The sequence below is a fragment of the Crocodylus siamensis genome, chromosome 15 (assembly GCF_052110815.1).
Source record: "Crocodylus siamensis isolate JL-2025a chromosome 15, ASM5211081v1, whole genome shotgun sequence".
Taxonomy (NCBI): Eukaryota; Metazoa; Chordata; order Crocodylia; family Crocodylidae; genus Crocodylus; species Crocodylus siamensis.
In genome coordinates this window covers 4,796,687-4,809,849 of record NC_143409.1, presented here as the reverse complement: position 1 = coordinate 4,809,849, position 13,163 = coordinate 4,796,687, and the positions used below count along the sequence as shown (strand labels likewise).

The window sequence follows — 13,163 nt, the reverse complement described above, 5'->3', positions numbered from 1 at the left end:
GAATGGTAAACCAAGCCTTATAGCTCCCTTTCATACAATAGGCCAGACTCTTCCCTGTCATAAATGCACTGGCTTGAATTGATTTACATCTGGGATGGTAAACGTGGCTCAATCCATCACATCCTTTGAACAAGTCCATGAAATTTCCCTGGCAGAACGTGCCTCTGGCAAGGCAAGGTGGTGCCAATTACTACATTCAAGCTGACTGCTAAATTATCCCTTTCTTTGTTTTACTCTTATGAGCCGTCAGTGCTTTACTGCAAATCTGAAGCGGGGTTTTGTCGCACAAGGGAGGTGCCTGCTAATACCTACCACCAGGATTTGTGCAGTAATAACTAAAGCTCATGTAACTCCAGTGCCTTTTGTCTGTATTGCATCTACCTCTGTTTATGGACAACGGTTGACCTACCATGAAAAATGTGAGAGAAATTGCAATTTCAAGGGGTGAACAACCATTAGCTACCAAAACCAAAGAAATGTAATGAAATATGAAAGGAGTTAATTGCGTGTAGGGCTCTCTGGAACACTGTTACTAAACACAGGTGAGGTTTTAATTCTTCACAAATCCTGGATTTTATCTGAGTTACTGTCTAAACTACTGCACTGTTTCTAAGAGACTGAACTCCCCCCTCTCTCTTGAATTACTGGTACGCCTTTGTAGAAATGGATGGCAAAATTAAAGCACTTGTTGAAGGCAGCTTTGCAAAGCCTTTTATTGGGTAACTAAAAAAAAAAAAAAAAAAGTAGTAGCATTTGGGTGTCATTACAGAATCTTATTCTTTGGATTAAAAATGTACAGAACAGCATGGCCCATTTTTTTTCTATTAACTGATATTTAATTCCCTGCCCCCCCTTTGTTATTCCCAGATGCGTGGAAACCTTGCTTCCTTAGAGGCAGAGAGAAGGGTGGTATTCTTGATACCAAATGACAGACGCACATTTTCATCACCCTTATAACTGAAATGCTTTTTGCCTTTTGCAAGTTCTTGGCTGGCGATTTTTGCATTTGTATAGCTCTTGAGCAATCCGTAGACAAGGCACATTTCAAAATTGGAGCGTCTGCAAATCTGTGACCCGTGCTGCTAACATTGCTCATGCCGCAGTCTGTGTGTGCAAATGCATTACCATGGCAACATAGTATGTTTTTAATTCTTGCTATGCTGCTTGTTTACTGGCTTACTTGGCACCCCTTGGTCCTGCAAACGCATGCATGCCACAGTCATTTGAGAGGAGTTTCCTCGAGATCAATAATTTGTATGTGCCTGCATAACTTTACTCCTAAGACTCAGTGTTCATAAGATCCTTGCTACTGGATCAGTTAAATTGGCATGTGTAGGCCAACAGCATCGGAAGTTGCAATAATACACAGGCTTACATCAAATAGCTCTTCCCTCTTTATCACAGTGCTGGGATTTTAGTTAAGCATTTTGAATTCTAGGAGTTTACTAATTGTTGGGTTAATTTATTTAAATTGGGCTAGAAAGATATGTAAACCTGCCTCCCCTGACTTGAAGGACAACCAGAAGACTCTAGTGCATGTATGCCATGAGGCTTAAGCCCTTGTTAATGGTCATCTTATTCTGAAAAATTGCTGGGAACTGTGCAGGGAACTCACCACCGTCTGGTTCAACCATCTTGTGGGAAAACCCCAGCAAAGGGAACTGCTAGGCAGAGAGTGCATCTGAACTGAGGACAACACAGTGCTGCATAGTTTCCCTACAGCAATGTGTGAGTGGCCTTTTAAAAAAGCACTTTCCTCTACTGGAGACTGCCTGATCCCAGTGCTGTTTATACTGGGATAGTGCCATGGGGCGCAATTCATGATTAGGACCCCGTGTCCTGGGTGTTGTAAAAATGCAGACGGGCTCTGTCTCCAGGATCTCGCCATCTGGGACAACTGGGTGAATATGTGAGAACTGGAAGGAAATGTTGGGCAGCACGTGGCTCTTAGTACGTCTGCCAGTGGTGAGGCTGCTGTGAATTTCTCACAGGCATTGCTGCGAAGGAGACCTCTAGCAAGGGACTCGGAGCAGGAGGTTGTTGGGGGCAGCAGTGGAGTCCATCCCAGAGGGCACGCCAGCAGGCTTTGCACTGTTCCCTAGTGGTTTATCTGCACTTGATGGCATCTGTGATTAGACAGTCCCAGGGAGCTGCCAGGGCTTGAAGCATCATACAGATTCATCCTAAGCAGGATTAGTGGACGCAGTACTTAAAATGCTAGTATCATGTCTAGCCAAGCGTGCTCGATGGGCCTGTACCAGCAAAAAGAAATGCTGCAAAAGGTTTATAGTGCAGGAAGGTGCAGCACGAACTCTGTTTCATAACCTGCTAGTTCTGCTGGCCTAGCAGGAAAGTGTAAGAGCAGTCTTAGCCTTGCAGGACATAGTGAGTTGAAGGATCCGAGTCACAGGGCCCCTCTTCCTTTGCATACATGTGCAGGCATCCAGGAGAGGGGGACAAAACTTGTCCCCCAACAGCTAAGTGGAAAGTGTGGTGTACATGGCCCACATACACTGTGTGACATTTCCCCCTCAGCCACACATCACTTGAGTAGCTATAATCTAGCTCCTGCTAAAGCCCTTCCACAAATTGGACAATAGTGGGATCTACGAATGGTAGGTGTTTTTTTTTTTTTTTTTTTCCTCTCTGGAATCGTATGGCAACGTACCTACTTCTCACGGGCCTTGGAAGCCGGTCCTGAAGACACCAGATATAAAATATGGTTCAGCCCCTGCCGTACTGCTATAGGCTGTCCTCCGTCAAGACCAGGTTCTCTCAAACGCCAGCTAACAAGCCTGGTGATCTGTACATCGTGGAAGATGGCAAACCTGGGACGGCTCTGTGGTGGTTGTTCGGTGCATCCTGAAGTTCTTACGGCACTGTCCAAAACAAAGCAGAAATTTTGGAGAGGCCGTGATGATGGGTGCTAAGGGTGCCGGGACAGAATGAAACAGGCTTTTCTTTTGGGGGGCAAAAGACTGTTGTGAAAATGTTGACTTAAAAGTGGAGCCAGAAATCAAAATGAACCTACTTGTGCTGTCTGGCTAACAGATGAGAAGCAGCTGGGAGCCCAGGCATGCTGACGTAGCTCCAGAACTTCAGGCGTGAATGGAAATAATACAGGGGTCTTGCCGTTGTAGCCCTGGGCCGGAGACTCGGAATACAAGTGGGAGAACCCCCGCCCCCAAGAGTTACCGCAGGACATATGTACGTTGCTTTAATCACTTGTTTTTACTTTTCAGCCACCTCCAAAATTGCCCAATGGTGTCTTCGGTTCTGAATTTCAAGATTTTGTGAATAAATGGTGAGTAGCGTACGTGCTGTTAAGCTCCGTCTTCAAGACGCCTTTGCTCACTAGTCCAGGACTCCACGCTAAGAGAGCTGTTTTCTTCGTATAATGTGAACAGATCTCTGATGGAACTGAGTGGATGTTTCTCACGCTGTTGGCGCTTTTTATATAATATCAGTTGCAAAAGAGAATGGAGCACTACGATGTGGCCAGAACTCGCAAAGCCTCATTACCAAGCTTTGGGCGTGCAGTGAGGAGTGCTACTGAAGCCTTGTGCACTAGGGAGAAGCACCTGCAGTAGTGAGGGATTATCCATGTTTCAATGACCTGATGTCTCCCTGCTATCCTTATTTACACGGGGAATTCTCTCTTATCCAAAGCTTGAGTGCCCTGGGACATGCTAGTAACCAAGTGGTACTGAACTGGGTGGATGTTCTCCTACAAGGATGCACTTTGGCATGGGTCATTACACCTGGAAAATGAACTGAAGTGAACAGACTCAGAAATCTGTTCTTTACTCCCTGGACTGAGGGGAGCGTGACTAGCTCCAGATCCGAGTCTCTGCTCCCAAGGGAAGGCAAAGATGTTAGCAAAACCCCTGGTGCCAGCAGTCTCTTCCAGCTGTTAATACTTGGAAGGAGAGTTGCATTTGGTCCTTTTTCGCCAGACGCGTGGTATTGAAAAGGATTTTCAGGGTCAGAAAACTGGGGTTTTGCATCCTCACGTTGAGTTGAGTTGAACAGAAATGTGGCCTAACTGGCTGGGTTCCTGCTACTTATCTTTGCCTCTACAGGAGCATTTTGCAGATGCCTCCCAGGATGACTTTATATTTGAAGCTACTTGTGTGCACCCCTATAAAAAGGATAATTGTTTACAGACCCTTAAATGCACTGATGAGTACTGTGCCTCTGTGGTGCTTGGTTGTATAACAATCAATGTAGCTAGGGGACTGAACAGTTGTTCAGCATAACATGCTATTGATCTTGTTTTTAAAAGAACAAAGTAAGTGCTAACTATAACACCTTGTGTCTTCTTAGCTTAATAAAAAACCCAGCAGAGAGAGCAGATTTGAAGCAACTTATGGTGAGTTTAAGCTCTTGATTCAGTTCTTTTTATTAAGAGAAAACAGTCCTAGCTAAACACTATACTGTAGCTCTGTACAAGTTGGAGCTTCAAGCTGACCTGTTTGGGGCAAAGATTGCCCACCCTAAGACATCTCTCACCTGCCATGAACCTGTGGCTGATGAGCATCATTGTAGCAGCTTGTACCAGTCAATTTGAAGAGTTTCATAGTGCAGTGGGGGCAGATTAGCTCCATGTCCTACCTATGTGCCCCTTCCCTTTCTGCTCTTTTGCTTTCTGTTCCCTGGCCAAGCTGCTGCTCTGCTTCCTCTGGTGCCCTCTTTCCAATCTGCTGTGGGTCGGACATGGAGACTACACGTGCCACTTAGGACAGGTGTGGTGCAGGTTGGCCACCCCTGTCCTAGGGTCTGTTCTGCTGTGCAGAGATTAGTGCAATCCATTGTGCTCCAGCTCCTGCATATTCCTAGCCTGGACCCCCCTCCAGGGTGGGTAGGGAAATCTGCCAAAGGTGGCCATGCTGGGACTTGTCTGTTCTGCAGGAATCCCGTGTCAGCAGGTTTGTGGTCACTTGGTCCTATGCATGTTGTGCACAGGGATCTTGGCACAAGAGCTTCTAGTGAAATTTGGCCATGAAGGCCTGTCACTTCAGACCGGTATCGTCCTGCCAGCTGTTAATTACACTGAACAGAAATTATTCACCCCCTAAACTGTGCCAGTGCTCTTGAAGTAGTAGTCTGCCATAGCTGCTTGAGTTTAGTTGCTGATGGTAAAAAGGACCAAGAGAGAGTAACTCCTTGTTCCTTGATTGGTAGCTGGGTGGTTGTTTGAGGAGAAGCTGGGTGTTCCCATTTACCGTTGAGAGGCTATTGTCAAGGGACACCGCGAATCCGGGCTCAGTCCTACAAGCTCCTGCTTAAACAGACTCTGCTGACATTGGTGCTCTTCACAGCCATAAGATTCACATCACGTGGGGCAGCTTGCAGATTTGGAGCCTCCTGGTGCTGCACAAAGGAGAGCTGAATTGAAACTTTCTCTCCAGAACCTAACTGTAACTGGAAGCTGCAGAAAGGGAACCAGATTATTTTCACCACTTAATAGAGAAACCTTAATACTACAGATGAGTGCCTAAGACCCTGTACCTTGCCTGTTCTAAGTAAGAATTGCACCCTACTGGTATGCTACAGTGACTTTTATCTCTTAATTGGACACTGTTTTGTAGTGCTGGAGAATGAGTTTCTCTGCGGTATTTAGCAGCTCATGCATTGCTTCATTACACTAGTACCAGGCCTGGAGAACAAGGTTGACTAAGTGTTTCAAGCTGAGTGCAGTGAGAAACTATAACAAAAACCCAGCATGAACAGTAAAAGCTAATTAGATTTTTTTTTTTTTTAAATCATTCTTTCCATGTTAACAATCATGCGAGGCAACAATTGCTTAAAATACTTTAATCTAAATTACATTATCTTGAATTTTGTTTGGTTCCTTCCGTCCCTTACAGATTCATGCTTTCATTAAGAGCTCAGAAGCTGAAGAAGTGGATTTTGCAGGATGGCTTTGTTCAACTATAGGTCTCAACCAGCCAAGTACACCTACACATGCTGCTGGAGTCTGAATCTGGAGAGAATGAATCTTGTACTGTACATCTGTTAAAAACAGGCTATTTATATTTATCAAGCTTGTATCTGTTCAAATGTGTATTTCACCTCTTTAAAGAAGGATGTCTGTTATAGCATGTGCCAAATTGTTCGTTTTAAATTCCTGTCCTAAATTAATTGCTATTGCATTGGATGACACTTGTAAACTGACCAAAACGTGTGAAGTGTTTAAGTTACAGTGCTTGCAGATTTTTTTTATTTTTTTTTTTTTAGTGAAGATGGATATTTTTCTCAATGGCAATCTCACTGGTGGCGTTTAGCACCGGGTTGCTTGAAATCTAATCAGGATTCTTCACAGCTCGGTGGTACTTCAATCTTGCTGATCTAGTCTCCCAGAGAAGGTGGCGAGGGATCCTCTTAAACAGCACCTGTCAAGCATGCTTTTGCTGCTACCACCCTGCATCTGAAAGTTAGTTATAATGGTTCAGACCTTGCTTTGGTTTGGAGAATTCTTTCCAGTTAAACGAGACGAGAGCCCTCTATCTGCTAATACACAGGGCATCACTCTGTCTGTAGACCTGGTCTTATTTCTACATTTTTAGAACATATCATCATACTTGGATTGGTTAGTGGTATATATTGTCTTTTTTTTTTTTTTTTATTGGTATTTTTTAAATAAGTAGCTCTTCTCAAATGTCCTACAGACTCAAGGTGTAACGGTGCATCAGTCTTGTTTTCTTTTAACCCAACTAAAGACTTGACAGCTGTCTCTAGTGTATGAAGAGTCTCTATCACTTTATTCTTCCAGATGTTTAGCAAATTTAATCTCAATAAATATGATCAATAACATCTTTGGAGCCGGGTGTTTTTCTTTTGTTTTGTTTTTTTTAAATCAATGAAAACTGGTAGTAACTGGGATCTAGAGCCAGAGCTTGTACCTCAAATGTGAGGTGATCACACTTGCATAATGTGAAGGGAAACTGATACTTTCAGGAAATAAGCAACCATTTTCTATTATCGCTGCGTGTTCAGCACAGAGCATTATAACAGGCAGTTTCTGCCAGGCCCCCCTCCTCCCCCCCCCAGCGGGCCAGCTTCCTTTTGGCTTTTGTTGCACTGAACAGTTTTAAGGTTCATAAACGCTCTCATGCCAAGACGTTAAGAAGAATCAACACTTGACTGGACAGCTTCTGTCTCGGTGCATCGCGCACCGTTTCTGGACAGAGCACTCCTCTTTCGCAGTACGCAGAGGGGCCTTCAGTCTTCGGGCAGATGGTGGCATGTTTTGTTTCCACAGTTGTACTTGGCCCGCCGGCTCGGAGTCCTGGTGCTGACGTGCAGCGTGCACACAAGTCCCGCTCTTTCTACAATCTCCGTCTTGTGAAATCAGAGGCCCGTTCGTGTTGTGTATTTCATCTTCTGTACTTCTGTCTGCTTCTGAGGGAGATCTTAGAGCAGGACTCCACGGCTCGAGTGGTTTTGGTCAGGTGCTGTTTGCATTTGTGGTCGTAACAGCCTATTCTGCAAGTGCCCTGTAACAAATATATTTAAGTGACATCTCTTAAGTTTAACGCTGGCTCAGCCTGGAACCGAATCATCAAAAAACAGACGGGTAATAATATTTTAATGCTTGTGACCTAAGCTATTTTAAGTCAGGTTTGACTGTGGAAGGGCAAGCCTACTCCAGCTGATAGGAGAGCTGCATGTTGGGTGTTTGTTAAGCCATGTCTTACAAGGTCGTCTTTTACCTAAGCTGAAGCTATCTGGCACTAACTTCTGCCGCTTGCTTAGCACCATAACTCTGCACCAAGGCAGCAGAAATGTATTTTTAAAAAAGCAAAGCAACCAAAGCTGGTTGGGAAATCTCTTGAGAACAGGCCTTTGGAGATGGTGCTTTCCCAGCTCAAGTGGGGCAAATCACTTTCTTGTGGTAACACCACATCCTGCCTCTGCAGCAAGTCAGAAATGCAGAAGAATGTGCACGTAAAAACAAAACCGAACAAGCAAGAAGCCCACCTCCTGCCCACACTTAAAAGTATCTAAAAAGGAAGGTTCCTGGGGACAATCTTGATGAACCCTCACCTGACCCTTTTAGGCTACCCCAGAACAGATGAGGATGGAAAAGGGGTGCAGATTGGCACATTAACTACTTCTTCAAATTAAAAACTGAGATTAAAGAACACTTTCTTCTCCAGCATATAAATCATGTGTCCTGCGCTCATGCCCCAAACCCAGACTGCTTGTACCTGGCTCTAATCCACCTCAGCTCAAGCGGAACATCAGTCCCATAGGACAAAACTTGAGTTGGATCCCATTCCTAGCAACTAATGATGCTTTATCACCACATGAGGTAAGTGGTGCTGAATACAAAGGCACAGTCTATATGGAGCTGAAACAATGAAGGTCTTGAGGTCAGAATATTATTCCGGTTTATACAACCCTAAAGCATCTTCTGTGTATAATAAGTGATGAGGCTGAAATTCACCATGCAAAGCTTGTTCTTCCTTGGGAGAGGAAAATTTGAGCATTTTAAACTTTGACCTACTGAAAAAAAGCAGTGTCTGCCTTGCTTGTGAAATGCAACTGGTGAGGCTTCTGGCAGGGCCAAGTCCCATTAGGATTCAGCAGATTTGAGACCAACCCCCACAAAAGCTCAGCGTTGTGCAGGGACTTTCTTTGCATCTAGACTGTTGCATTGAGTCTGAGAAGCAAAGGCGTTACTATAGTTCTCAACAGGGAGCTTTGAATATGATGCTAAGTCTCCACGGGGAGTCAGCCACGCATGCAGGGCTGACATGCTCGTCGTAGTTGGGCTGCTACATTGGGTACGAGCTATAGGCTCCTGGTAGTCCAGTCAGGAGCTGACGTGTGCTGCTAGGGCCAGGAAAGCCCCAAGACGACGGACTGGGGGCTTCTAGCGAGTGGTACATTTGCATAGGAGCTGAGTAATCCACAAGGAAGACAGGAGCACTCCAGGAGTGCAAACAACCTGGTGTGGGCAATTTATCTTTAGGCAAGACTGCAGTGGGGCTGCAGGCTCCTCTGTGTTTTCTTTTAGCGGCATTGGCGCCTGGCTTGTTCCAGTTCAGTCTTGAGCAGCTGCTCACCTGCGCGGTCATCTTGTCTGACCGCTGAACCAGCCTGCTGACGAGGGTTCCTGTATGGTGTGAAGGGCAGGCAGAGCTGCACGCACCGCCACTGGGCCCATGCCAGTCCAGTCTTCAGGCAGCAGAAGGTCTATGCTGAGTGCAGCGAGAGGAAGTCTTGATCCTGACATGAATGCCCCAAGGACAGATCAAGTAGCTGAAGAATGGCTAGCATCTCTTCAGCATCTTAAATTTTGTCCTTCCGGGAAGATTCAATTATTCCAGCGCATTGCTCTGGACACCTGCCAGATACCTCTTGCTCAACAGTACCAAATGCTACAGAATGACTGTTTGCCCTCAACTAATCCACAACAGGAGATTGTCTAGCAGTGCCTCCAGCCATTTCCGTCCCTTTGCCCGGTTTGGATCCAGATTGTTTAGTGGAACAGGGCCAGCCTTGTGTGTGAATGGAGTTGAGAGCCGTTCACACCAGTCTGCAGTCCGGAACTACACCGCGTACAACATGTCTGCACGCAAAAGCACGGTAATGACCTACTTACAAATGACAGGTCACAGAACACCCCTCTATTCTCCCTTGCCTGCCTTCCCCCTCCAGGCAGTAATGCCAAGCTCTACAAGCATACTTGGCCCCTGGATGACCGTAGAGGGTGACAGATGGTAGAGACCCTTGGAACAGTTTTAGCAAATGGAAGTAGGCACTTAGCAGTGATATTTCAGCAAGTCAAAACTCCCCAGTCCAGTTTCAGCTGCAGAGTAGCTATCCCACGACACTGGGTTTGCCTTGACACAAAGGGTAAGAAGGCAACAAGATGTCACCGCTCTGGGGCATGGCATAGCAAAGTGTTGACAATCTACTTGGCCAAAGAGTATAAAAGGCAAGCAGCCCTTGGCCAGAGACCCCTATAAACTGAATGTCCAAATGCATTACCTATTAAAAAAATCCCAACCCAACAAAAATACAAAAAAATAAAACACTGTTTGCAGGGTCAGGGTTTGTCATTCGAAGCTCAACTTCAGACATTCTTGCCTAAGATAACAGCATTAGCTTCAGTGAGTTTGAGGAAAAAGCTTGCCCACTATCATCCTATGGCAAGATTCAAGTTTTAGTTGCAATGACATCCAGCCTAATCAGAGCCAAACCAATCTTTAAAGGTGTTAAAGAATTGTGCTAGTCACTGTCCAACCTTCAGTGCCCATAACCATACCCCACATCTAAATTCTCAGTAAGAAGGAAGATAATATTCCAGGTCGGAAACTTTTCGATGGCGGACTCTTCTTTTAACCACATGCAGGATGTTCAACACTGCGCACACTTTGCTTTTCTTCCTAATCTTTAAGAAGAATATATGTTTGGATCATCTGTAGTTCTGTATGAAGGTGTCACTAATAGGTCTGATGCTACAGAAACTTAACACCCTTAGTGTAGCAGAGACAACATTGAAGCGTTCCCCTCCCCGTTTTAACCATATACACGTTTCTCAGTAAACCAGGGTGACAGGAATGTTCAAGTTAAGATATTACTTTATTTCCTATTTTTATCAGCATCAGTACAGGGTTGGTTTTTTATGTTTCCAAACAACCATTTAAGGGATCATAAAACAACCAGCTGCCTCAGTCTTGTAACTGCATGCCATTGAAGAGGAGAAACTGCTTTGTTGGCCGATACGTGACACTAAGTTATTAGCGTAACATTACAAGGATTCCGGAAGGCTATCAACTTGCACTTCCTAAAGTAATAAACCCAAGAGACTTCCTCTGGCATGAACCCCAAAGCTGAAGATGGCTTTATAAAGATTAAGTTAAAGCTACATGCCAGGTTGGCTGCTACATGACAGCGGTCAGACCCCCCGGTGAGGACAACACTGACGACAGGAGATTTTCTGCCACCAGAGCCAAGCTCTGGCAGCTGGTAGACCGGCCCCCCCAGGGCCAGGCGCTATCTTTTCATACCCCTGCCAGGCACAGCTCTGCTGGAAAAACTCCAGTACGTTAGACTGGCTATGGGAAAAGGACACCACACCTAGTTTAAGTGTTATCCCAGTTCGGAGAGAAGTTGTACAGTGGTTTTTCTTTCACCACCTGGGCACAAGTAGACGCTGACTGGCTGCTACTCTTTAACAGGAACTTCCCTGGGACTCTGTAATTTGCACCTGGTTTAAAAATACTGGTCTCCTTCACCTTCACATTCATGCTGACAGTGCAGCATGAGGAAAGCACCAGTGATACTGAGAGGTTCCTTTGCTGTTGGGCTCAGGGTAAAGCTGGCATTCAGAGCCCCTAGTGCAATAGCTCCTGCTCCCAATGCACCAATACTTCATTTCCGTCACATTTGTAGGGAGTGCGACATTGAGTTTTCCACACAGCTGAGAATGCACCAATGCAAACAAGCATGCAAAAACCGTCTTGGACCACGTTCCTTCTTCCTGCATGTTAAAAAATTCTCAGCCTATGCAGATGAGGTTGTATAGTACCATTAGCTCAGCAGCAAAATGCTGATCTCTGCTATTATTTCTCAGCAATAAGAATTACAGTTGGACAGGTTATTGCTTTTAGTGCACTACTTAGTTTAACTTGACTAAGGACTTTTTCCCACTATATACAAACACTTGGTAAACTCCATGTTAGGCTTTTAAAAGTAAAAAGGGTCATGCTACATATTTGTGCAAAAACTTTCCACTCTTTTTACACCCAGCACAAGGTTTTGCCTGGTGTGTGCTGTCTGTGCCATCCGTCTAACATCCTTGGAGCTCTTCATGAGTCAGTTGTGCGTGTAGTTCAGATCTGCATCCGACCCCATCCACCCCCCACCCTCCCCCTCCCCCTCCAAAACCAGCCCTGATGGGAAGTTTTGCTTGAACAGCAGGGATGTTCCTGAGTCCGTGATAAAAAGACTGATTATTTCCCACTCTTCCCCTTTCAGGAGTCCAATTCCTCCTCTTCCTCCTCCTCTTCTTCTTCCTCCTCCTCCTCCTCCTCTTCTTCTTTGTTACGCTCTTGAATACTTAACTGCAATTCAGTTTGATTGATAGCAGCCTCGTTGTCCATCTGCCCAAGAGCCTGGTATGACAAAGAGTATCACTGCTCAGTTACTAAGAGGAATAATAATGCTGGATACTAGAAAAGGAAATAGCTAGGAACGACTAAATAAACCTCAGCCGCTTTTTAAACCAGCGCTTCTCAACCTTTTTTGGGGCCAGGACCCATCCGTGAACACCGATGGCCAGTGCGGACCCCGGCGGTGGGGGACAGGGGCTGGGGGAGCCCCAAGCAGCTGAAACGCCGCCAGCCTGCAAGGGAAAAGCCACAGCTTCCCATGTTTTCCTCCTTTAAAAGAGAGCCCATTTTAAAAAGTTGGTTCGCGTCCCTTTCGTACATTCTTGCGACCCACGGGGCTGAAAACCACCGTTTGAGAGGGACCTCAGTACCGGACTCCCCGTGCTGCTGAGCGGCACTTTCTCCGCAGCTCGCGTGAACGCCTTCTGAATCCACCCCGCGCTCGGCAGCCGCTGCCACCTGCGCCAGGCCTCCGCCCCGGAGCGGGAAGCGCTTCCTCCCCGCGCCGCGCGCGCAGCCTCGCGGCCCGGGACTCCCGCCGCGGGACCACCAGCCCGGGGTCGAGACGCGCGGGGGCCGCCGCAACCAGAGCGGCCCCAGCCGGGAGCGGGACTGCCGCCGGAGCCGGGCCCGGGCCCGGGCCCGGACTCACCTTCTGCGCCTCGTCCGCGGCGACGGCGGACGACGAGACGGTGACGGGCTCCTCCCGCGAGCTGATCATGGAGCGGAGCGCCAGCTCCTCCACCTGCAACGAGACACCGATCCTGACCCTGCCCCCGGCCCCAGCCCGGGGGGTGGGGGGGTGGGGGTCGCCCTGCCCCTGCCCCTGCCCCTGCCCCTGCCCCTGACCTTGAGCCGCGTGAGCTGGTCGTGCAGCGCCGCCTTCACCTGCAGCAGCGTCTTCTCCTCCTTGCGCAGCTCCTGCAGCCGGCTCAGCATCGTCCCGGCCCGGCCCGAGCCCCCTGGCGGCCGCCCGGCCCCAGCCCCGCGCCGCTTCCGCCCGGCGCAGCCCGATGACGTCGGCGCAGGGCACGT

The 13,163-nt window shown here is 47.1% G+C and overlaps 2 protein-coding genes across 2 annotated transcripts in view; one reads left to right on the top strand and one right to left on the bottom strand.

The window, feature by feature from the left end:
* Positions 1-6,810, top strand: part of MAP2K1 (mitogen-activated protein kinase kinase 1) — a 54,909-nt gene extending 48,099 nt beyond the window's left edge. Inside the window, exons 9-11 of the mRNA XM_090028748.1 lie at positions 3,243-3,304; positions 4,327-4,372; positions 5,871-6,810. Coding sequence (XP_089884874.1) covers positions 3,243-3,304; positions 4,327-4,372; positions 5,871-5,984 — 222 coding nt within the window. The 3' untranslated portion in view covers positions 5,985-6,810. The remainder of the gene's footprint in view (positions 1-3,242; positions 3,305-4,326; positions 4,373-5,870) is intronic.
* Positions 6,811-10,577: 3,767 nt separating this feature from the next.
* Positions 10,578-13,117, bottom strand: SNAPC5 (small nuclear RNA activating complex polypeptide 5). Its single transcript, XM_090030166.1, has 3 exons — positions 12,978-13,117; positions 12,781-12,873; positions 10,578-12,131 (listed from the first exon to the last, which is right to left on the bottom strand). Exons 1-3 carry the CDS (start codon positions 13,065-13,067, stop codon positions 11,991-11,993), a joined length of 324 nt encoding a protein of 107 aa, XP_089886292.1. The 5' UTR covers positions 13,068-13,117; the 3' UTR covers positions 10,578-11,990.
* Between the last annotated feature and the right edge of the window lie 46 nt (positions 13,118-13,163).

Bases quoted from the DNA above. Each gene is read 5' to 3' on its own strand.
- SNAPC5 (XM_090030166.1), bottom strand. From the start codon at position 13,067: ATGCTGAGCCGGCTGCAGGAGCTGCGCAAGGAGGAGAAGACGCTGCTG. The intron at 12,874-12,977 runs GTCAGGGGCAGG...GTCTCGTTGCAG, and splicing joins ACCAGCTCACGCGGCTCAAG to GTGGAGGAGCTGGCGCTCCG. The intron at 12,132-12,780 runs GTGAGTCCGGGC...TTGTCATACCAG, and splicing joins CCGCGGACGAGGCGCAGAAG to GCTCTTGGGCAGATGGACAA.